Here is a 23,103-nt window from a genome sequence, read left to right as displayed (position 1 = left end):
AATAATAGTGAAATCAGACCGTCCTGCTGAGCACCTGACAGACTACCATTTATATAGGAGTAGATAACACAATCTAACAATGGAGCTTTGAATATATCAAAAAAGCTTGACCGATACAGTTGAAGTCACTTCTTATGTTGGAGCCATTAAAACTCATTTTCAACCACTCCACAAATTTATTTTTAACAAACTATAGTTTTGGCAAGTCGGTTAGGACATCTACTTTGATGCCTCTTTGCTTGACATTATGGGAAAATCAAAAGGAATCAGCAAAGACCTCAGAAAAAAACCTCCACAAGTCTGGTTCATCCTTGGGAGCAATTTCCAAACGCCTGAAGGTACCACGTTCATCTGTACAAACAATAGTACGCAAGTATAAACACCATGGGACCACACAGCCAACATACTGCTCAGGAAGGAGACCCGTTCTGTCTAAGAGATGAATATACTTTGGTGTATTTTTCTCCATATTCCATCCAGTTTGCTTCATTTTTGTAATAGATTACATTAGATTGTTCTTGAATTAGTTCCTCCAGTTCTCTTTGTTTTACCTGTACTATTAGTTAATGTTTTTCCCTTGTTAGTCTTGACACTTTAGCCAGAAACATATTTTTTATTATTGATGAATATTAAATTGAATGACCTCTGAGGGTACATTTAAAGGTATCCCAAACAATAAGGGGATTTGCTGAACCTATATTATACTGGAACAAATCTGTTATAAATTATTTTGTCATAGTTAAAAATAAATTGTCATCCAGTAAACTTTGGTTAAGAGTTATGTGAAGGCCAATTAGATGATGATCCGATGGCATCCTGTCTCCTATTAAAACTTTTCAAGTGTTGCATGGATTCCAGCAAGAGCATCGTCCGTTTCTGGAGATTAATCAGTTGTTTTATGTTGTCAACGACCGTGCTTTCGCTGTTTTGTTTGTAATTAACAGGCTGCTCTGTGAACTCCGTACACATAAAACATCTCCCTTTACTCAATTGCAGATGTTTTTATGCATAAAAACTTTTGTCAGTAATGTGGCATCTGCAAAGGACAAAAACTGAACATAGCTAGTTGAAATTAGCTAGTCAATCAAGCAACCGCAGCTTCCGGTTTCACGCTTGTTGGAGCGAGTTGTTTTGTATTGTAGTAACGTGGTGCCTGCCTGTATTTCCTTAAACCTTTTAACTTAGCAATACATGTAATTGGTCAGTAGGTGTAGTGTGTTGGACACAGTCACTCATATATAGAGGTCTATAGAGCCTGTCTGCAGTCCTGATTTCTGTAACCGTTAGCTTACCTGTGTAATATTGACATAAGCTCAGGAACATTTGTTTTGCAAACATGTTTCTGTTTTATCAATTGCTGTGCTGATCAATGGGCAGTTTATTATTTCTGTCAAATTAACATGTAGCTTAAAATGATGTGTGTATTTGTATTTCTTTCTGCAATAAATATGGTGATGCTACAATAATACACATTTACAATAGGCCTATATCTAAAAAGACATACAACCTAATGATGTACATTATTTTAATAGCAGGACAATGTCCATTATTCCTCTGAAGAGTATGAATTAGGCTGCTGCCCATGGTCACCTCCAGCAGGCCGCACTGCGCCAAAAGTCCAGCGCGGACCGTCACCGCAGTCAGGCCCCGGTGTTCGCACTGGCTCTCGACCCGAAACCTGCCCCTCCGCCTGCCCTGCTGGAAGCTGGGCCCACGGTTTGTGGGGCCATTCAAAGTCCTGAGGAGAGTGAACGAGGTGTGTTACAGGTTACAGCTTCCCCCCAATTACAATATTAACCCCTCGTTCCACGTGTCTCTCCTCAGGCTGGTGGTGGCTGGTCTGGTTCCTCCGCCCCCTCTGGACATTGAGGGGGCCCCAGCATACTCCGTTCGTTCCATCTTGGATTCGAGGCATTGGACGGGGGGCCTTCAGTACCTCGTGGAGTGGGAGGGGTACGGTCCGGAGGAGAGGTGCTGGGTGCCGGTGGCGGATGTTTTGGACCCTGAACTGCTGCGGGAGTTCCACTGTCGCCGGCCGGATCGTCCTGTGCCTGGTCGTCCCCGAGGCCGGTGTTTGCGCGCCGCTGGAGCCGCGCGTCAAGGGGGGCGGGTACTGTCACGACATCCGCCGAAGTCGGCTCCTCTCCTTGTTCGGGCGGCGTTCGGCGGTCGACGTCACCGGCTTTCTAGCCATCGCCTCTCCATTTTTCATTTATCCATTTGTATTGTCTTGTTTTACACACCTGGTTTACATTTCCCAATCACACTGCATTTAATTATTCCTCTGTTCTCCCTCATGTCTTTGTGTGATATTGTTTGTGTGTTATGTGTTTTGTAGCGTGCCAGGCAGGCGTTCATTATTTTCTGTGTTATTTTCACCAAGCTTTTTTGAATTGTTAAACATTGATGTTTTGTGACTGTTGTGCGCTTTACACTTTGCCTTGTTGGCTGGAGGTTTTTGACGCTGCTGCGTCCGTCTGTAATCTTTCTCCTGACAAAATAAAGTGTGTGCCTGTTCACAATTCTCTGCTCCCCTGCACCTGACTTCACCACAAGTACGCACACGCCTGACACTTACGTACATTATTGACTGTCACAGCAGGTGGCTCTGATAGCACGGCATGAAGTGGCACTAACTGATTGGTGTAGAGGGCCTGTGATACTTCTATCCCTGACATCCTAGTCATCCACCTTGGTGGAAACGACATGGGATACACAAAGGGGATGGAACTGGTGTGGCAGATGAGCAGATTTAGAGGTGGTCATCCAAATGTTTACCGGGACAACAGTGGTTTCTCTGATATAACACAGCGGAGGAGCTGGATGTTCCAGTGTGGACCAGAAGATAAACAAGTGAACACATTTCAGGGAAGACAATCCGCAACCCTGCCATTAAGCAATTATCCCTGGTATGTACCGTAGGGATGGAATGCATCTGATTGATGACATATCAATGACATATTCCTTGACAGTTGAGAGTTGGTATCTCAAGTCTACCCCGTTCTCTCCTCCATAGTACCAAGATGGAGAAGTGTGCAATTGCGCAAGATGGAGAAGTGTGCATTTCTGCATCTGCAGGAACCCCTAATACTAGTCTGTTGTTTTAGATTTTGGTCTCTGAGTTTCTGATACTGATGACACACGTTTTTTTGGTAAGGATTCAAGTGTGTCTTACTGTCTTTCTCGGACTTGAGTTGCTTCACAAGGTATAATAAAGTAAGTGTTCAACATAACTTTTTTCCCCACAACCCTGGTTCTGGTTTCCTGGTTCTAGTAACTGTCCCTAAGTTCCCGGCACTGTTGTCAGTGTCACTAACCGTACTTTATGTTGTATAAGCAGTACTCTGCTGTTGGCTGTAACACAGGACACTTCCAGTAAATTCGACGCCCTCTCAGAGAGGAAAATATCGGTGAAGACGACAAGTCTCATTCCTGCATGTCCGTGTGGGTGTGTGTGACTGCCTGTGTGCGTGAATGTGAATTCATTCACTTCTCTGTCTACCCATCTGTCCTTGACATGCTGTTCAAGTATACAGGTACGCGTAGACACTAGGCCAGTGGTGAGGAAGGAAGTGCTGAGGGTTAAACAGTGAGGTCTGAGGGTGAGGAGGACTGGAGCCAGGACAGGACAGGACAGGGCTAGAGCACCCAACACAGAAAACACACAGCGCACCCCAGTACCAGAACAATAAACAGTCAGAACAGCATCAAACATAGAACAGCACCACAATGCCAACTGGCAAAAGAGAATGAAGGAGAGAGACAGAGAGAGAGATGATGATAGAGGGAGAAAGAATAGGGAGGGAAAGGTAGAGATAGAGGGATAGAGATAGAGAGGGAGACATGTTGGGGAAGCATAGGGTATGAGAGATGGATAGATGGAGGGGTAGATTGAGAAAGAATGATCCACGCTTAGTGTTTCTCTGCTCTGTCATAAGAGGCCTGACTCCAAGAACATTGGACTGCTGCTGCTCTGCTAGGAGGTGACATCATCACCAGAGAGAGGGAGAGACGGATGCTTTACCTCCTCTCACACCACTGAGTGGAAGATAGCAGGAGGTGAGAGGACAAGTGGAAGTGGAGGGGAGAGAGGGGAAAGGGTTAGGACAAAATGTCAGAGGTACAAACTGCAGCAGACTAATTGGAACATAGTGTATAAAGTGTTACTGGGAGGATAGGATTCTGGAAGAATTTAGAGTGGAAAAGGACAACCTGATACACAATTATGCCACTATTGAGGGTAATGGTCTACCCATACAATATCCACCCCAGTACAGTGCTACTCTGCGTACTGTATCATCAGGAAGCAACACATGAGACAGCTGAGCTCAGCACTAGAATGTGTGAGGACTGAGAGCCCAGCTTTCCAATATAATATAATAATATATTAGGGCTGATAGGAGTTAATGACAGGAGAGAATGACTAGAAGAGCCTCTCACGTCTCCTCCGTCCAGGCTGACTAAGGAATTATACTGCTGAACAAATAGGCAAACAAATCGACAATACCACTGAGAGAGAGGCATCGCATCATCCATCCCCTTCCCGCGGGGGGCAGGCTTTAACAGCGTTCCTTCCCCAGAAGGAACAAAGGAAGGAAGTCGTAGCTCGCTTGGTGACAAACCACCGTTCCCTTTCTGTTAATCACACAGCTTTAGTTAAATGACTGCTATAAAACAAAAGGCGTACGTACGGTAGCTAGGTAATGTAGGTAGGTAATATGGCTGTGGTCTGTGTACGAGCTTAGGCAGCAGAAGAGCAGCTAGGAGAGAAATCCCCGGCCGACTGTAAAACCAACGCTGGCCTCTGATAGGTTATCGACGAGTGCATACGGCACACGGTGACAACACCTGAAGCCAATAGGAGAAGAGGAAGGAGTGGTTTAATTAGTGTTTTCCTGATCTTAATGGGTCCTGTCACAGTAGGGAGGGGAAAAGGGAATGATGATGAATGAGTGAAGGAAAAAAGAGTGGGTGAAAAGGCAGAGAAGGTGGGAAGAAAGGGGGTGAAGGTATGACGTGGGTGTGTGTAGGCTCTCCGTGTCTTCATTGGGCATAGAGGGTGTGACTCTGTTCCTAGGCATCATCCAGGCAGGATGGAGATGCCGAAGAGGAGATGAGGCGGTTCGGGTGATTTGGTAAAACTACAGATCCCAGTCCCAGGGTTTATTCATAAAAAATACAGGTGTCTGGCTGTGTGTGAAACTATGAGTTGAACGTGTAACTATGTACGTGTGTGTGCGTGCTTGGTTGTGTCTGCTATTTCCAGGAGTAATAAGGAGAAATGTCTTAATCTGTTCTTGTCTAGTACTGTCTTTTTGCTAGCTAGGGCCATCTACTTTAAGTGCTGTCTGTCTTCCCAGAAGCCTACTTGGTGTGTGAACTTCTGACTGCTCATAACTTGCAGCTGATTGTTGAGATCAACCAGGATTAAGGGGCAGGGCAACTTGTGATTGTTGTTGTTTTGGTAATCAGTGGCTGTATTGAAGGGGGAGTGGTTTCTAATCTCCTATGCAATCAGCAATTAGTACCGGTAGGTATGCACTTCACCTCTATTAGGCAATTAGCGAGTTGTGTTAGTACGTCAGTCTCCCCTGTTTTTTCAGCGGTGGTCTCATATAATTGTTCTGCAGAGTGTGTGTGTGTGTGTGTGTGTATGAGTCATCCTCTCCAAAACTGTTCTCACTCTATGCCAGAGAAGTTGGCGTCTGGATGACTGCATGCATGTAATCAGCGTGATTCATATACCAGGTCTGTTACCATGAAACTAAAACAACAAGGAGCGTGGGCATCACTCAACCAACAGTGTTGGGGATGCTACTCTGAAATCATTACTTCACACTGGAAGAAGTTAAGCTACACTAAAACTACCCTTTTACTTAACTAAAGCTACTTTGACTGTCACACCCTGACCATAGTTTGCTTTGTATGTTTCTATGTTTTGTTTGGTAAGGGTGTGATCTGAGTGGGCATTCTATGGTGTGTGTCTAGTTTGTCTGTTTCTGTGTTTGGACTGATATGGTTCTCAATCAGAGGGAGGTGTTAGTCATTGTCTCTGATTGGGAACCATATTTAGGTAGCCTATTTGGTGTTGGGTTTTGTGGGTGATTGTTCCTGTCTCTGTGTTTGCACCAGATAGGGCTGTTTTGGTTTTTCACATTTCTTGGTTTTGTTAGTCTATTCATGTATAGTTTCTTTATTAAAGAACCATGAATAATAACCATGCTGCATTTTGGTCCACCTCTCCTTCGACACAAGAAAACCGTTACAGAATCACCCACCAAAACAGGACCAGGCAGCGGCAGCAGGAACAGCGCGAGGAGTACTGGACATGGGAGGATGAGTTGGATGGTAAAGGACCCTATATCGCCGCCCCAAAGAACAGCTGGAGGTCGGAGAGGCGCTGGTATGAGGAGGCAGCACGGCGGCGTGGATGGAAGCCCGAGAGTCAGTCCCAAAAATGTCTTGGGGGGTGGCACACAGGAAGTGTGGCGAAGCCTGGTAGGAGACCTGCGCCAACTTCCTGTGCTTACCGGAGTGAGAGAGGAACCGGGCAGGCACCGTGTTATGCTGTGAAGCGCACGGTGTCCCCAGTGCGGGTGCATAGCCCGGTGCGGTACATACCAGCTCCGCGTATCAGCCGGGCTAGAGTGGGCATCGAGCCAAGTGCCATGAAGCCGGCTCTACGCATCTGGTCTCCAGTGCGTCTCCTTGGGCCAGCTTACATGGTACCAGCCTTGCGCATGGTGTCCCCAGTTCGCCTGCATAGCCCAGTAGTGCGGGCTATTCCACCTCACCGCACTGGGAGGGGGACCGGGAGCATTCAACCAGGTAACGTTGGGCAGGCTCGGTGCTCAAGAGCTCCAGTGCGCCTGCACGGTCCGGTCTATCCGGTACCACCTCCACGCACCAGCCCTCCGGTGGCAGCCCCCCGCACCAGGCTGTCTCTCCGTCTCATCCCTACAGCCGCTCCCGCCTGTCCAGTGCTGCCGGAGCCTCCCGCCCGTCCGGCGCTGCCGGAGTCTTCCGCCCGCCCGGCGCTGCCGGAGTCTCCCGCCCGGCGCTGCCGGAGTCTCCCGCCCGTCCGGCGCTGCCGGAGTCTGAGGCGCCAGAGCCCCTCGGCTCAGAGGCGCCAGAGCCCCTCAGCCCAGAGGCGCCAGAGCCCCTCAGCCCAGAGGCGCCAGAGCCCCTCAGCCCAGAGGCGCCAGAGCCCCTCAGCCCAGAGGCGCCAGAGCCCCTCTGTCCCGAGCTGCCAGAGCCCCTCTGTCCCGAGCTGCCAGAGCCCATCTGTCCCGAGCTGCCAGAGCCCCTCTGTCCCGAGCTGCCAGAGCTTCCGCCCCTCTGTCCCGAGCTGCCAGAGCTTCCGCCCCTCTGTCCCGAGCTGCCAGAGCTTCCGCCCCTCTGTCCCGAGCTGCCAGAGCTTCCGCCCCTCTGTCCCGAGCTGCCCCTCTGTCCCGAGCTGCCCCTCTGTCCCGAGCTGCCCCTCTGTCCCGAGCTGCCCCTCAGTCCATTATGGTCATTTAGAAGGGTCGCCGTGGTTAGGAGGCCACGGAAGCGGACAATGGGGCGGACTAAGACTATGGTGAAGTGGGGGCCACGTCCAGCACCAGAGCCGCCACCGCGGACAGATGCCCACCCAAACCCTCCCCAATAGGTTCAGGTTTTGCGGCCGGAGTCCGCACCTTGGGGGGGTACTGTCACACCCTAGACCATAGTTTGCTTTGTATGTTTCAATGTTTTGTTTGGTCAGGGTGTGATCTGAGTGGGCATTCTATGTTGTGTGTCTAGTTTGTCTGTTTCTGTGTTTGGCCTGATATGGTTCTCAATCAGAGGCAGGTGTTAGTCATAGTCTCTGATTGGGAACCATATTTAGGTAGCCTGTTTGGTGTTGGGTTTTGTGGGTGATTGTTCCTGTCTCTGTGTTTGCACCAGATAGGGCTGTTTTGGTTTTTCACATTTCTTGGTTTTGTTAGTCTATTCATGTATAGTTTCTTTATTAAAGGACCATGAATAATAACCATGCTGCGTTTTGGTCCGCCTCTCCTTCGACACAAGAAAACCGTTACATTGACAAAGTAGTTCACTACATCCAAACTGATTTGTGAAGAATTCTAACATCTAAATCTGAAATGTCATAGACTACAAATTGCAAGAACAGATCACTCTGGAGTCAGATCATAACAGAGTGTGTAATTTAGCCTATTAAACACCAAAAATATGTTTCAAGTGAGAATTAGGAAGATCTGATATTCTTGCCTACTTCACCCATATTTTATTTTATGTTAAAAAAGTTGTGTGACGTTCCAGTAGTTAGCTACACCGCTACATGGAAAGAATGTAAAACACTACCATGATTTGAATTTAGTTCAACTACCACCAAGCTCCTGCAAAATGTAGTTTATTACTCCCAAACACTGAACTAACAGCTAAAAACAGCTAGCTGTCACTATGTTAACGCCCGTGCCATTCACCAATCGGCAGTCTGCTCAATGAGGTAATGGTTCTAGACAGGTTTCACACACACACACATAAACTCAGCAAAAAATAAATACCTTCACAGATCTTCATTGTAAAGGGTTTCCCATGCTTGTTCAATGAACCATAAACAATGAATGAACATGCAACTGTGGAACGGTCGTTAAGACAATAACAGCTTACAGACGCTAGGCAATTAAGGTCACAGTTATGAAAAATTAGGACACTAAAGAGGCCTTTCTACTGACTCTAAAAAACACCAAAAGAAAGATGCCCAGGGTCCCTGCTCATCTGCGTGAACGTGCCTTAGGCATGCTGCAAGAGGACTGCAGATGTGGCAAGGGCAATAATTGCAATGTCTGTACTGTGAGACGCCTAAGACAGCGCTACAGGTAGGCAGGACGGACAGCTGATCATCCTCGCAGTGGCAGACCATGTGTAACAACACCTGCACAGGATCAATACATCCGAACATCACACCTGCGGGACAGGTACAGGATGGCAACAACAACTGCCCGAGTTACACCAGGAACGCACAATCCCTCCATCAGTGCTCAGACTGTCCGCAAAAGGCTGAGAGAGGATGGACTGAGGGCTTGTAGGCCTGTTGTAAGGTAGGTCCTCACCAGACATAACCGGCAACAACGTCGCCTATGGGCACAAACCCACCGTCACTGGACCAGACAGGACTGGCACAAAGTATTCTTCACTGACAAGTCGCAGTTTTGTCTCACCAGGCGTGATGGTCAGATTCGCGTTTATCGTCAAAGGAATGAGTGTTACACCGAGGCCTGTACTCTGGAGCGGGATCGAGGTGGAGGGTCCGTCATGGTCTGGGGCGGTGTGTCACAGCATCATCGGACTGAGCTTGCTGTCATTGCAGGCAATCTCAATGCTGTGCGTTACAGGGAAGACATCCTCCTCCCTCATGTGATACCCTTCCTGCAGGCTCATCCTGACATGACCCTCCAGCATGACAATGCCACCAGCCATACTGCTCGTTCTGTGAGTGATTTCCTGCAAGACAGGAATGTCAGTGTTCTGCCATGGCCAGCGAAGAGCCCGGATCTCAATCCCATTGAGCGTGTATGGGACCTTTTGGATTGGAGGGTGAGGACTAGGGCCACCCCGCTCCCCCAGAAATGTCCGGGAACATGCAGGTGCCTTGGTGGAAAAGTGGGGTAACATCTCACAGCAAGAACTGGCAAATATGGTGCAGTCCATGAGGAGGAGATGCACTGCAGTACTTAATGCAGCTGGTGCCCATACCAGATGCTGACGGTTACTTTTGATTTTGACCCCCCACCCCCTTTGTTCAGGGACACATTATTACATATCTGTTAGTCACGTCTGTGGAACTTGTTCAGTTTCTGTCTCAGTTGTTGAATCTTGTTATGTTTATACACATATTTACACATGTTATGTTGAAAATAAACCCAGTTGACAATGAGAGGACGTTTCTTTTTTAGTTTATATATACAGTGGCTTGCGAAAGTATTCACCCCCTTGGCATTTTCCTATTTTGTTGCCTTACAACCTGGAAATAAAATATATTTTTTTGGGGGATTTGTATCATTTTATTTACACAACATGCCTACCACTTTGAAGATGCAAAATATTTTTTTATTGTGAAACAAACACCTTGGTCCAGGTCTTTCGAAGGCCGTGACAGAACTTCCCACCACAAACGGACCAAGCAGCGTGGTGGGAGGAGGACATCCTAAATGGCAAAGGATCCTGGGCATTGGAGGAGATCCTGGCGGGAAAGGATTGCCTGCTGTGGGAGCAGCTGGAAGCAGAGAGGAAGGTGGAGGCAGCGAGAAAGAGGGCCCAGGTTTACACAGGGTCACGGCTGGCACTAAAGACCGGGATGCCACTCCAAAAAATGTTTTTGGGGGGCACACGGGGAGTGTGGCAGAGTCAGGATTCAGACCTGAGCCAACTCCCCGTGCTTACCGGGGCGAGCATGTGACTGGTCATGCACTGTGTTATGGGGTGATGCGCACAGTGCCTCGAGTGAGCATTCATAGGCCTGTGTGCTCTGTGCCAGTGTCCCGCATTTGCCGGGTGGAAGTGGGCATCCAGCCAGAACAGGTTGTGCCAGCACTGCGCTCGAGGCCGCCAGTGCGCCTCCATGGCCCAGTGTATCCGGTGCCTCTGCCAAGAACTAAGCCTCCTGTATGTCTCCCCAGCCTGGTGAGTCTTGTGCCTGCTCCCAGAGCCAGGCCTTCTGTGCGTCTCTCCACTCCAGTGATCAATGGCAAGAAGCCTCCAGTGATGATCCATGGCACGAAGCCTCCAGTGATGATCCATGGCACGAAGCCTCCAGTGATGATCCATGGCACGAAGCCTCCAGTGATGATCCATGGCACGAAGCCTCCAGTGATGATCCATGGCACGAAGCCTATAGTGATGATCCAGGGCACGAAGCCTCCAGTGATGATCCATGGCAAGAAGCCTCCAGTGATGATCCATGGCAGTGATGAAGCCTCCAGTGATGATCCAGTGATGATCCATGGCACGAAGCCTAGTGAGTGATGATCCAGGGCACGAAGCCTCCAGTGATGATCCATTTCAAGAAGCCTCCAGTGATGATCCATGGCAAGAAGCCTCCAGTGATGATCCATGGCACGAAGCCTCCAGTGATGATCCATGGCACGAAGCCTCCAGTGGTGATCCATGGCACGAAGCCTCCAGTGAGGAGTCATGGCACAAAGCCTCCAATGACGGCCTCCAGTCCGGAGTCTCCAGCGACGGTCTCCAGTCTGGAGCATCTAGCGACGGTCTCCAGTCCGGAGCCTCCAGAGACGGCCTCCAGTCCGGGGCCCGCAACGAGGGTGCCCAGTCTGGGGCCCGCTACGTGGGTCCCCAGTCCGGGGTCAGCGACGATGGTCCCCGCACCAGAGGTGCCACCAAAGTGGGGTGAGCCAGTGGTGGAGCGGGGTCTGCGTCCCGCACCTGAGCCACCACCGCGGGTGGATGCCCACCCAGACCCTCCGCTATAGTTCAGGTTTTGCGGCCGGAGTCCGCACCTTTGGGAGGGGGTACTGTCACGCCCTGACCGTAGAGAGCCTTTTAATGTCTCTATTTGGTTTTGTCAGGGTGTGATTTGGGGTAGGCATTCTAGGTTTCGTTTTCTATGATTTGTGTTTCTATATTTTGGCCGGGTATGGTTCTCAAACAGGGACAGCTGTCTATCGTTGTCTCTGATTGGGAACCATACGTAGCCCTTTTCCCTACTTTCTGTGTGGGAAGTTGTCTTTGTTTGTTGGCACTATAGCCTTGAGCTTCATGGTTGATTTTTGGATTATTTATTGTTTCGGATATTTTTTTATAACCCAACCCTGATCTGTACTTCTCTACAACTTTGTCCCTGACCTGTTTGGAGAGCTCCTTGGTCCTTGGTGCCCCTTGCTTAGTGGTGTTGCAGACTCTGGAGCCTTTCAGAACAGGTGTATATATACTGAGATCATATAACACACAGATTGCACGTAGGTGGACTTTATTTCTTATTAGGTGACTTCTGAAGGTAATTGGATGCACCAGATCTTATTTAGTGCTTCATATCAAAGGGGGTGAATACATATGCACGCACCACTTTTACATAAAAAAAATAAAAAATCATTTCACTTCACCAATTTGGACTATTTTGTGCATGTCTATTACATGAAATCCAAATAAAGATCCATTTAAATTACAGGCTATAATGCAACAAAATCGTAAAACACTTTTGAAGGCACTGTATATACAGTATACACACACACACACACACACACGCACACACACAAGCACACACACAAGCATGCACTCTGTGGCCATCATGGTGTTCATTGACTATACCTCAGCCTTCAACACCATAGTACCCTCCAAACTCATAATTAAGCTCGGTGCCCTGGGTCTGAACCCCGCCCTGTGCAACTGGGTCCTGAACTTCCTGACGGGCCGCTCCCAGGTGGTGAAGGTAAGAAACAACACCTCCACTTCACTGGTCCTCAACACAGTGGCCCCACAAGAGTGCATACTCAGCTCCCTCCTGCTCTCCCTGTTCACCCATCACTCAGTGGCAACACAGGCCTCCAACTCAATCATCAAGTTTGCAGAGTTTACACAACAGTAGTAGGCCTGATTACTAACAGTGACGAGACAGCCTACAGGGAGGCGGTGAGGGCCCTGGCAGAGTGGTGCCAGGAAAATAACCTCTCCCTCAACGTCAACAAAAGGAAGGAGCTGATCGGGGACTTCAGAAAACAGCAGAGGGAGCACCCCCCATCCACATCGACCTGACCGCAGTGGAGAAGGTGAATAGCTTCAAGTTCCTCGGTGTACACATCACTGACAATATGAATTGGCCGACCCACACAGACAGTGTGGTGAAGGCGGCGCAACAGCGCCTCTTCATCTTCAGGAGGCTGGAGAAATTTGGCTTGGCCCCTAAGACCCTCACAAACTTTTACTAATGCACAATGGAGAGCGTCCTATCTCTACCGCAGGCATCCAAATGGCCCCCATAAAGTTTGAGGCGGTCGCCGACTGGCCCCTTCCCACCTTTTATGTTTTATAAGCAACTTTGGTGCGGTGGCAGTCCTAACATGCAAGTCCCAGACCTGTTTTTGCTGGACTCCCGAGGCTGACAGGGCATTCATGGAGCTCAAGGAACGTTTCACCTCCGGACCCATCCTTGTTCATCCTGATCCTACTCATCCCTCTGTGGTAGAGGTGCACGCCTCGGACACCGGAGCAGGGGCAGTCCTTCACAGTGGAACAAGGAGGACAAGAAACTGCACCCATGCGACTTTCTCTTGAAGCGGTTCTCGCCAGGGGAATGCAACCAGGAACTCTTGGCAGATAAGTAGGCCCTTGATGGATGGAGACACTGGTTGGAGGGGGAACCTCAACCTTTCGTGATCTGGACGGATCCTAACAACTTGGTCTCCATTCAAGAAGCCAAGAGGTTGAACCCTCGCCAGTTTAGGTGGGCTCTGTTTTTTTAACAAGTTCGATTTCACACTAGCCTAGCGCCCAGGATCCAAGAATCAGAAAGCAGACGCTCTGTCCCGCCAACATGATGTCTCTAATGAGGAGAGGGACTCCGAGCCCACCATCCACAGCTCCCACAATGTGGCCCCTGTTATATGGAGTATTGAGACCAGGGTACGACAAGCCCAGACCCGAGAACCTGACCCTGGCGGGGGTCCCACTAACAGACATAACGTTGCACGATCAGCGTGTTCCCGAGTACTACAACCGGGACATTCCTCTAAATTCACTGGGCATCCAGGGGTTAATCGGACACTGGAGTTCTTGAGGCGGAAATTCTGGTGGTCCAACATGATTGAAGATGTGAGATCCTTTGTAGAAAGAGGAGGAAGGGAAGCGCTACTAAGGTACACAATAGTACATTTTGGTAGATTTGTTTTGTTTTTTGGTAGATGTTTTGTGAGATCCTGTGTTGTGGCCTGTTCCACCTGTGCCCAAAGCAAGTCCTCACGACAGCGACTGGCTGGGTTACTACAACCTCTGCCCATCCCCAGTCGGCCCTGGTCCCACCTGTCCGTAGACTTTATCCCAGGGCTACCTCCATCCCAAGGGCTTACCACTATCCTGGTGGTCGTTGATCGTTTCTCCAAGGCAGCCCATTTCATTGTCTTACCCAACATGCCCTCAGCGAAGTAGACCGCTGATCTCATGATTACCCATGTATTTCGACTACACGGACTTCCCCAGGATATTATCTCAGATCGTGGGCCCCAGTTCGCCTCCTGCTCCCTGTTGGGGGCGTCAGTGAGTCTCTCCTCTAGATTCCACCCACAGTCGAATGGGAAAACCGAGCGGGCCAACCAGGAGCTGGAGAAGTTCCTCCTCTGCTTTGTCTCCATCCAGGCCAGCAACTGGAGCAAGTTCCTTGTCTGGGAGGAATATGCTCACAACACACTGCAGAACTCGTCCACTGGACTGTCGCCGTTCTAGTGTCAGTTCGGGTTCACCTCCCCCCACTTTTTCCTGAAGAAGAGGCCGAAGCGTTGGTGTCATCAGCCGAGGCATTCATTTGACAGAGTCAATGTGCACCGGTTAGTCGACATAATTGAGGTAGGTAGAGTTAAGGTAGGTAGAGTTAAAGTGACTATGCATAGATAATAAACAGAGAGTAGCAGCGTAAAAGGGGAGGAGGGGGGGGGGCAATGCAAATAGTCTGGGTAGCCATTTGATTAGCTGTTCAGGAGTCTTATGGTTTGGTGGTAAAAACTGTTAAAAAGCCTTTTGGACCTAGGCTTGGCATTCCGGCACCGCTTGCCGTGCGGTAGCAAAGAGAAAAGTCTATGACTAGGGTGGCTGAAGTCATTGATCATTTTTAGGGCCTTCCTCTGACACCACCTTTTTATAGAGGTCCTGGATGGCAGGAAGCTTGGCCCCAGTGATGTACTGGGCCGTACACACTACCCTCTGTAGTGCCTTGTGGTCGGAGGCCGAGCAGTTGCCATACCAGGCAGTGATGCAACCAGTCAGGATGAGCTCGATGGTGTAGCTGTATAACTTTTTGAGGATCTGAGGACCCATGCCAAATCTTTTCAGACTCCTGAGGGGGAATAGGCTTTGTCGTATTCTCTTCGTGACTGTCTTGGTATGTTTGGACCATGATAGTTTGTTGGTGATGTGGACACCAAGGAACTTGAAGCTCCCAACCTGCTCCACTACAGCCCCTTTCGATTAGAATGGGGGTGTGCTCGGGCCTCCTTTTTCTATAGTCCACAATCATCTCCTTTGTCTTGATCACGTTGAAGGAAAGGTTGTTGTCTGGGCACCACACAGCCAGGTCTCTGACCTCCTCCCTAAAGGCTGTCTCATCGTTGTCGGTGATCAGGCCTACCACTGTTGTGTCATCGGCAAACTTAATGATAGTGTTGGAGTCGTGCCTGGCCGTGCAGTCATGAGTACAGGAGGGGAATGAGCACGCACCCCTGAGAGTCTCCAGTGTTGAGGATTCCATTATTATAATAATAATTCCATTATTTTACTTTTAGATTTGTGCGTTTTGTTGTGAATTGTTAGATACTACTGCACTGTTGGAGCTAGGAACACAAGCATTTCGATACACCCACAATAACATCTGCTAAATATGTGTATGTGAGCAATACAATTTGATTTGACTTTGATTTGATACCTTGCCCATGCCAAATTGCTGAGAGGGTTGTGGAATAGCGTGAGAGCTTATGCCCTATGTAACAACTCCCTATTACATAACAACAGGACCCATGCACTTAAAGAGAACACCTCAGCCAAAACACAGAGAGGAAAACTGTCTGCATGGAAACTACCTTTCTCAGAAATACATTATAATACCCCCATCCCGTGTACCATTAACACTTCCTACATAACAAAGACCTTACCGCACTGCACAAAGAGACATTCTCAGAGAGAGAGACAGAGAGATTTCTGTCTAGCTGTTTTTCTAATATTCTCTCTCTGTTTTATCTGTTCCATTAGTAATGTCTTCCTCCCAGTCTTCCTCTCCCCACTAAGAGCATTGGACGTGTGCCTTTACAGGTATGCATGTATAAGAGTCATGTGTCAACCCATTTCTATACATTATTTCCCTCTCCCATGTCTACTCCTGGTCACATATATGACCTGTTCATGTATGTTAGCTAGCCTTGCTCTTTCCATGCCTGTAATGTATGTGCATATGTGTGCATTTCTGCATGTACTGTACATTTGTGTTGAATTCTCTCATCCCTATTTCTGTCTGCCAATATGTATGTCTGTATCAACTATATTACTGGGAGTCAACTCTTCTTTGTCAATTTCTTTGATTACATGCATGTCTTTACCCTCGCATTGACCCCTTATTTCCCCCGGGATGAGGAGGCCAAGTGTGTGTGTGTGTGTGTGTGTGTGTGTTTGTTTGTGTGCAAACCTATACCACTCTAAACAACTATCATAAATAGAATTCAAAAGAGAAATATTAATTTTTGCAGTGAAGATTCATATAGGTTCATTGATAATAAATAATGAAACAGTTATAGTTCTGCAACCTTTATAGAGCATAGAGACAGGATTGGGAAGTAACTAATTACATGTAATCTGATTATTCAACAACAAAAAAACTAGTCGGTTACGTTACCAGCAAAAATATTGTAATCAGATTACTTTTGAAAAATTGCGTTTCAAATGTGTTTGATGAATCCTTTTTATCTTCTTCCAATGACCCTTAGAGGGAAAGTAATCCAAAAGTAATCAGATTATGTTCATGAGTTTAGGTAATCCAAAATTGACATTGCTGATTACAATTTTGGACAGGTAACTAGTGACTGTAACATATTACATTTAAAAAGTAACCTACCCAACCCTGCATAGAAACTTAAATTGTTTGTCTCAACCTTGATTCAGTGTCATTTTGATTATGCCTGCTCTGCTTGGTATTGTGGGCCATCAAAAAGCTGAAAAGGGGAAATGCCAGTCATGTAAATAATGTTATCAGGTATATGCTGAATGTCCCCCCCAAGGACCCTCATGGGGTACAGGAGTTCCAGGAGGTGGGCTTGTTACCTTTGGAGTCCAGACTGAGCCAACTTAAACTCAATCATATGTTTGACCTCTTAAATGATCGTGCATCAGGATATATGAAAAACAACATTGATATGGTCTGTAACCGTTACAATACCAGAGCTAGTGTTATGTCTTGTAAAATCCAAAGAGTAAACAGTACAGCAAGGAGCAAGTTTTTCTATACAGGCAATTGTCTATGGAATAGCCTCCCCTTAGAGATAAGCAAAGAAAAAGTAGACATAGTTTTAAAAAGCAGGCAAAGGTTTTCATTTGGACAAGTTTGTCTAAGTTAAACCACTCCACTGCCCCTTGTGTCCCCTACTGCTGGTCAGGTGTATGTATTTGAATGATAGGGATTATGTGCAATGAATAAATCATTTTTTAAGGTTGAAATGTGAAATGAAAATGGTTGATTTTTAAGGTTAGGGAAAAGTGCAGGGAATAGTGCCACTTTCTAGGATGTCAATATAAATGAATGCATTTATGGTTGTTTATAATTTCGTCTTGCCTTTTAATCATTTATGTGTTATTGTTTTTACCATCGAGGACCACTTTGGAAACAAGTGTTTTAATTCATACATAAATGATATCCTAGGGTCCACATTGCACATTTTGTTGTCTGTTACATAAATACATTCAATTCAATAGAGATAACTAAACCATTGAGATCTTATAATTCTATACTGTATGTGTTCTACATGTAGTTCTATGTCTGAAACTGCGTTCATGCTACAGTGGCTTGCGAAAGTATTCGCCCCCCTTGGCATTTTTTCCATTTTGTTGCCTTTACAACCTGGAATTAAAATTGATTTTTTTGGGGGTGGGGTTGTATCATTTGATTTACACAACATGTCTACCACTTTGAAGATGCAAAATATTTGTTTTTATTGTGAAACAAACAAGAAACAAGACAAAAAAACTGAAAACTTGAGCGTGCATAACTATTCACCCCCCCAAGTCAATACTTTGTAAAGCCATCTTTTGCAGTAATTACAGCTGCAAGTCTCTTGGGGTATGTCTCTATAAGCTTGGCACATCTAGCCACTGGGATTTCTTCAAAGGCAAAACTGCTCCAGCTCCTTCAAGTTGGATAGGTTCCGCTGGTGTACAGCAATCTATAAGTCATACCACAGATTCTCAATTGGATTGAGGTCTGGGCTTTGACTAGGCCATTCCAAGACATTTAAACGTTTCTTAAACCACTCAAGTGTTGCTTTAGCAGTATGCTTAGGGTGATTATCCCGCTGGAAGGTATAGCTACGTCCCAGTCTCAAATCTCTGGAAGACTGAAACAGGTTTCCCTCAAGAATTTCCCTGTATTTAGCGCCATCCATAATTCCTTCAATTCTGACCAGTTTCCCAGTCCCTGCTGATGAAAAACATCCCCACATCATGATGCTGCCATCACCATGCTTCACTGTGGAGATGGTGCTGTCGGGGTGATGAGAGGTGTTGGTTTGTGCCAGACATTGCGTTTTCCTTGATGGCCAAAAAGCTCAATTTTATTCTCATCTGACCAGAGTACCTTCTTCCATATGTTTCGGGAGTCTCCGACATGCCATTTGGCGAACACCAAATGTGCTTGCTTATTTTTTGTGCTTGCTTATAGTTGGGGCTATGGGGGGAAAAGGAGTTCCCTAAAGGGAACACCCACTCCCATTCAGCTGAAAAAAATATTATTTAGAAATATTTAACTTTCACACATTAACAAGTCCAATACAGCAAATGAAAGATAAACATCTTGTTAATCTACCCATCGTGTCCGATTTTTAAAATGTTTTACAGCTAAAACACAACATATATTTATGTTAGATGACCACCAAATTCAAAAACAAACAGAGTGATATTTCACAGTCACAAAAGCATAAATATAGATAAAATGAATCACTAACCTTTGATTATCTCCATCAGATCACACTCATAGGACATCATGTTATACATGTATTGTGTGTTTTGTTCGTTAATGTGCATATATATATATATAAAACATCTCAGTTTACATTGGCGCGTTATGTGTAGTAATGTTTTGATTCCAAAACATCCGGTGATTTTGCAGAAATACTCACAATAAACATTGATAAAAGATGCAAGTGTTATTCACAGAATTAAAGATAAATGTATCCTCTATGCAACCGCTGTGTCAGATTTCAATTTTTTTTTTACAGAAAAAGAATAATCTGAGAACAGCGCTCAGAACCCAAAGAAATTAGCTGCCATTTTGGCGTCAACAGAAGCTACAAAAAACACCATAAATATTCACTTATCTTTGAATATCTTCATCAGAAGGCAGTTCCAGGAATCCCAGTTCAACAATAAATGACTGATTTGTTCCATAAAGTTCCAAAAAGCCCATAATTTAGCCACTTGTTGTTAGCTTGTTCAGCCCAGCATTCAATCCTCAAAAAGCACGAGCAATTCCTCCCGACAAAAACTCAAAAAGTTCCGTTACAGGTCGTAGAAACAAGTCAAATGATGTATGCAATCCATATTTAGGATGTTTTAAACATTAATCAGCAATAAGGTTCCAACCGGAGAATTTCATTGTCTGAAGAAAAGCATAGGAACGCAAGAACACTCTCGTGACCGCGCGTAATGAAACCGAGGCTTTCTGTCAGACCACCCACTCAAAGAGCTATTATGAGCCCCACCTTTATAGTAGAATCATACAACCGGAATCTAAAGACGGTGACATCTTGTGGAAGCCCTAGAAAGTACATTCTCATCCATATCTAAAGGTGGACATCCAATGGAACTGTTTTCTAAATTGAGTTCTCACTTCCTGTTTGGATTTCTTCTCAGGTTTTTGTCTGCCATATGAGTTCTGTTATACTCACAGACATAATTCAAACAGTTTTAGAAACTTCAGAGTGTTTTCTATCCACCAGTAATAATATTATGCATATATTCCCATCTGGGAGAGAGTAGGAGGCCGTTTACTCTGGGAACGCCTCTCATCCAAAAGTGAAAATGCTGCCCCCTAGCCTCAACAAGTTTTAAGCAATGGCTTTTTTCTGTCCAATCTTCTGTAAAGCACAGCTCTGTGGAGTGTGCGGCTTAAAGTGGTCCTATGGACAGATACTCCAATCTCCGCTGTGGAGCTTTGCAGCTCCTTCAGGGTTATCTTTGGTCTCTTTGTTGCCTCCTTGCCCTCCTTGCCTGGTCTGTGAGTTTTGGTGGGTGGCACTCTCTTGGTAGGCTTGTTGTGGTGCCATATTCTTTCCATGTTTTTAATAAAGGATTTAATGGTGCTCTGTAGGATGTTCAAAGTTTCTGATATGTTTTTAATAACCCAACCCTGATCTGTACTTCTCCACAACGTTGTCCCTGACCTGTTAGGAGAGCTCCTTGGTCTTCATGGTGCCCTTGCTTAGTGGTGTTGCAGTCTATGGGGCCTTTCAGAACAGGTCTATATATACACAGATCATGTGACAGATCATGGGACACTTAGATTGCACACAGGTGGGCTTTATTTAACTAATAATGTGACTTCTGAAGGTAATTGGTTGCACCATATCTTATTTAGGTGCTTCATAGCAAAGAGGGTGAATACATATGCATGCACCACTTTTCAGTTTTTTATTTATATTAATTTTTTGAAACAAGTTTTTTTGTGTGTATGTCCATTACATGAAATCCAAATAAAAATCAATTTAAATTAAAAGTTGTAATGCAACAAAATAGGACAAACGCCAACAGAGATGAATACTTTTGCAGGGCAATGTATGTGTTATTTTGTGTATGAGATGCTGAGTGTGTATGAGATGATGTGTGTCATATTGTGTATTATAAACCGGGTAGTTTGTGTACTGGATGCTGATTGTCTGAAAGCTGTGGTATTCCAGACAACATACCACGGGCATGACGCAACATCACGTGTTTACTGTTCTAATTATGTTGGTAACCAGTTTATAATAGCAATAAGGCACCTTGGGGGTTTGGGGTATATGTCCAACATACCACTGCTAAGGGCTGTATCCAGGCACTCCACTTTGGCCATATTATGACTCTTTAGACGTACAAGTTACCATACCTGGTCTCAGGGATGGCTAACTATGGAAATCCCTTCGGTTTACTCAGTTAGGTAAATCTGTTTTAATTGTCTTTGGACCCTGTGTATGGAACAACCTACAGCATTCCCTACAACTGGGTGTTCTGGTGCCTCTTGGGCAGTTCAACATGTTGATTGGAGACCTCCTTGCCTGAGGAATGTGACTGTATTTCTTGAATATTTGTATTACACTGTATTTTATTTTGTAAATTGTGTTAATGCAGGGTTCCATTGCAAAAGAGACCTTAGTCTCAATGTTGTTCAACATGCTCTCACAGTCTCACTGCAGAATTAGGCATTTCAAGTTAGTGTCCATCACTAGTCATGGGATTACACCCATCCACCAACTCCGTCCACAATGCCCTTGCAAAACCCAAACCTACTTTATGGTAATAGCGCTCACTGTTGCCCCTAGGTATGGATAGAAGTCCAATTTTGAAGTCATATTAGAAAATATACCACACCCCCTCTGGCCTTATTGCTTATTTAGATGTGGGAGTGTATAAGATGCTGTGTATACCATTGTGCCTCTACTGGTTCTGTCACCACTGTGTTTGTAATGCTGTGGGCTCGATGGGTCTCAGATAGAGTTATGTTCTGCCTGCGCAAATATTACAGAGTCAGAGCACTCCCTTGTGGAGCCAGCCTGAACTTCAGCACAAACTTTCCCAACTTTCTCTCTACTGAGATAGACTACCAATTCTGTCTATCAGCAGTAATCTACTGTATGCCTTCTGTATGAGTCAGCACACCGGAGAGATGCTGTACTGAGAGGTTATATTCAAGACTTATTAGGCCCAGTGCGTCCGTTAAATACCTAGCAGGTTGACACCTGTTGAGTTGACATGCTGCAATTTCTGCATACAAATACTGCAACTCCACAACTCCTCAAATACTGTAACTCCACAACTTGTGCCCTGACATGAGAAAAAAACGACTTAGTTTGTAGTTGCACAGATAGTATGAACCTGTGTTATGTAGGGTTAAGGTACAAGTGTTATGTAGCGTTAAGGTACATGTGTTATGTAGGGTTATGTAGGGTTTATGTACCTGTGTTATGTAGGGGTTTGTAGGATTGATGTACATGTGCTGTGTAGGGTTATGTAGGGTTTATGTACCTGTGTTATGTAGGGTTAAGGTACATGTGCTGTGTAGGGTTATGTAGGGTTTATGTACCTGTGTTATGTAGGGGTTTGTAGGAAGATGTACATGTGCTGTGTAGGGTTATGTAGGGTTTATGTACCTGTGTTATGTACGTTATGTTACGTAGGGTTTTATGTACATTTTACATTTGAGTCATTTAGCAGACGCTCTTATTCAGTAGTCAGTGCATACACCTGTTTTATGTAGTGTTATGCAGGGGTTTATGCACCTGTGTCAAGAGCCTGTCTCAGTTCTGGGGGTCCGGTGGAGGCTGGGGGCGTCCGGTACAGTGGCTCACTCTCCAAGCCTAGACAAGAGAGGGGCAGAGGAATTAGTGAAAATAGTTACATTTCAATGCATCCACAAAATACTTTAGGCCTACTACATAATAATTCTATATTCATAAAGATGCATTTGAAGAGATCAAACATGGAGTCATAATAATTCCTCAATTGTGTACAATATGAATTACCAACATGTTTTTTTTTCTCTTAAGTTGTGGAAGTTTTTACCTTGTCTCTCCAGAGCTTCTATCAGCCTGTGTAGCGCCACAGGAGCCTGTTCAGGCAGAGCACACACCTCTGGGGCCTCCCTTGGCCCCCCACCTAGAGAGAGAGACAGCAGAGAGAGAGAGAGAGAGAGAGAGAGAGATGCAAGAGAGGGGGAGAGAGAGAGATAAAGAGGAAGAGAGGGAAATGGAGGGAGAAAGAGAGAACAATGATCAGAGATGCTACACACATAAGACATACGCACTGAATCAAGCGAAACACAAGAAGACAAGCATATTCCCTTAGTGCTTCACTTTGCTGACCCACACACAACCACATAGTAGAACAGGAAAAATTGTGTGTGTGTGTGAGAGAGAGAGAGAGAGAGAGAGAGAGAGAGAGAGAGAG

At 46.0% G+C, this 23,103-nt stretch overlaps 1 protein-coding gene across 1 annotated transcript in view; it reads right to left on the bottom strand.

Moving 5' to 3' along the window:
• Positions 1-23,103, bottom strand: part of LOC112250872 (phosphatidylinositol 3-kinase regulatory subunit gamma) — a 293,219-nt gene that overhangs the window by 183,884 nt on the left and 86,232 nt on the right. The window contains exons 3-4 of the mRNA XM_042321581.1: positions 22,720-22,812; positions 22,437-22,514 (exon numbers count right to left, since the gene is read on the bottom strand). Coding sequence (XP_042177515.1) covers positions 22,437-22,514; positions 22,720-22,812 — 171 coding nt within the window. The remainder of the gene's footprint in view (positions 1-22,436; positions 22,515-22,719; positions 22,813-23,103) is intronic.

This window comes from Oncorhynchus tshawytscha, linkage group LG01, assembly GCF_018296145.1.
Source record: "Oncorhynchus tshawytscha isolate Ot180627B linkage group LG01, Otsh_v2.0, whole genome shotgun sequence".
Classification (NCBI taxonomy): Eukaryota; Metazoa; Chordata; class Actinopteri; order Salmoniformes; family Salmonidae; genus Oncorhynchus; species Oncorhynchus tshawytscha.
This window is presented reverse-complemented; position numbering and strand designations above follow the sequence as displayed.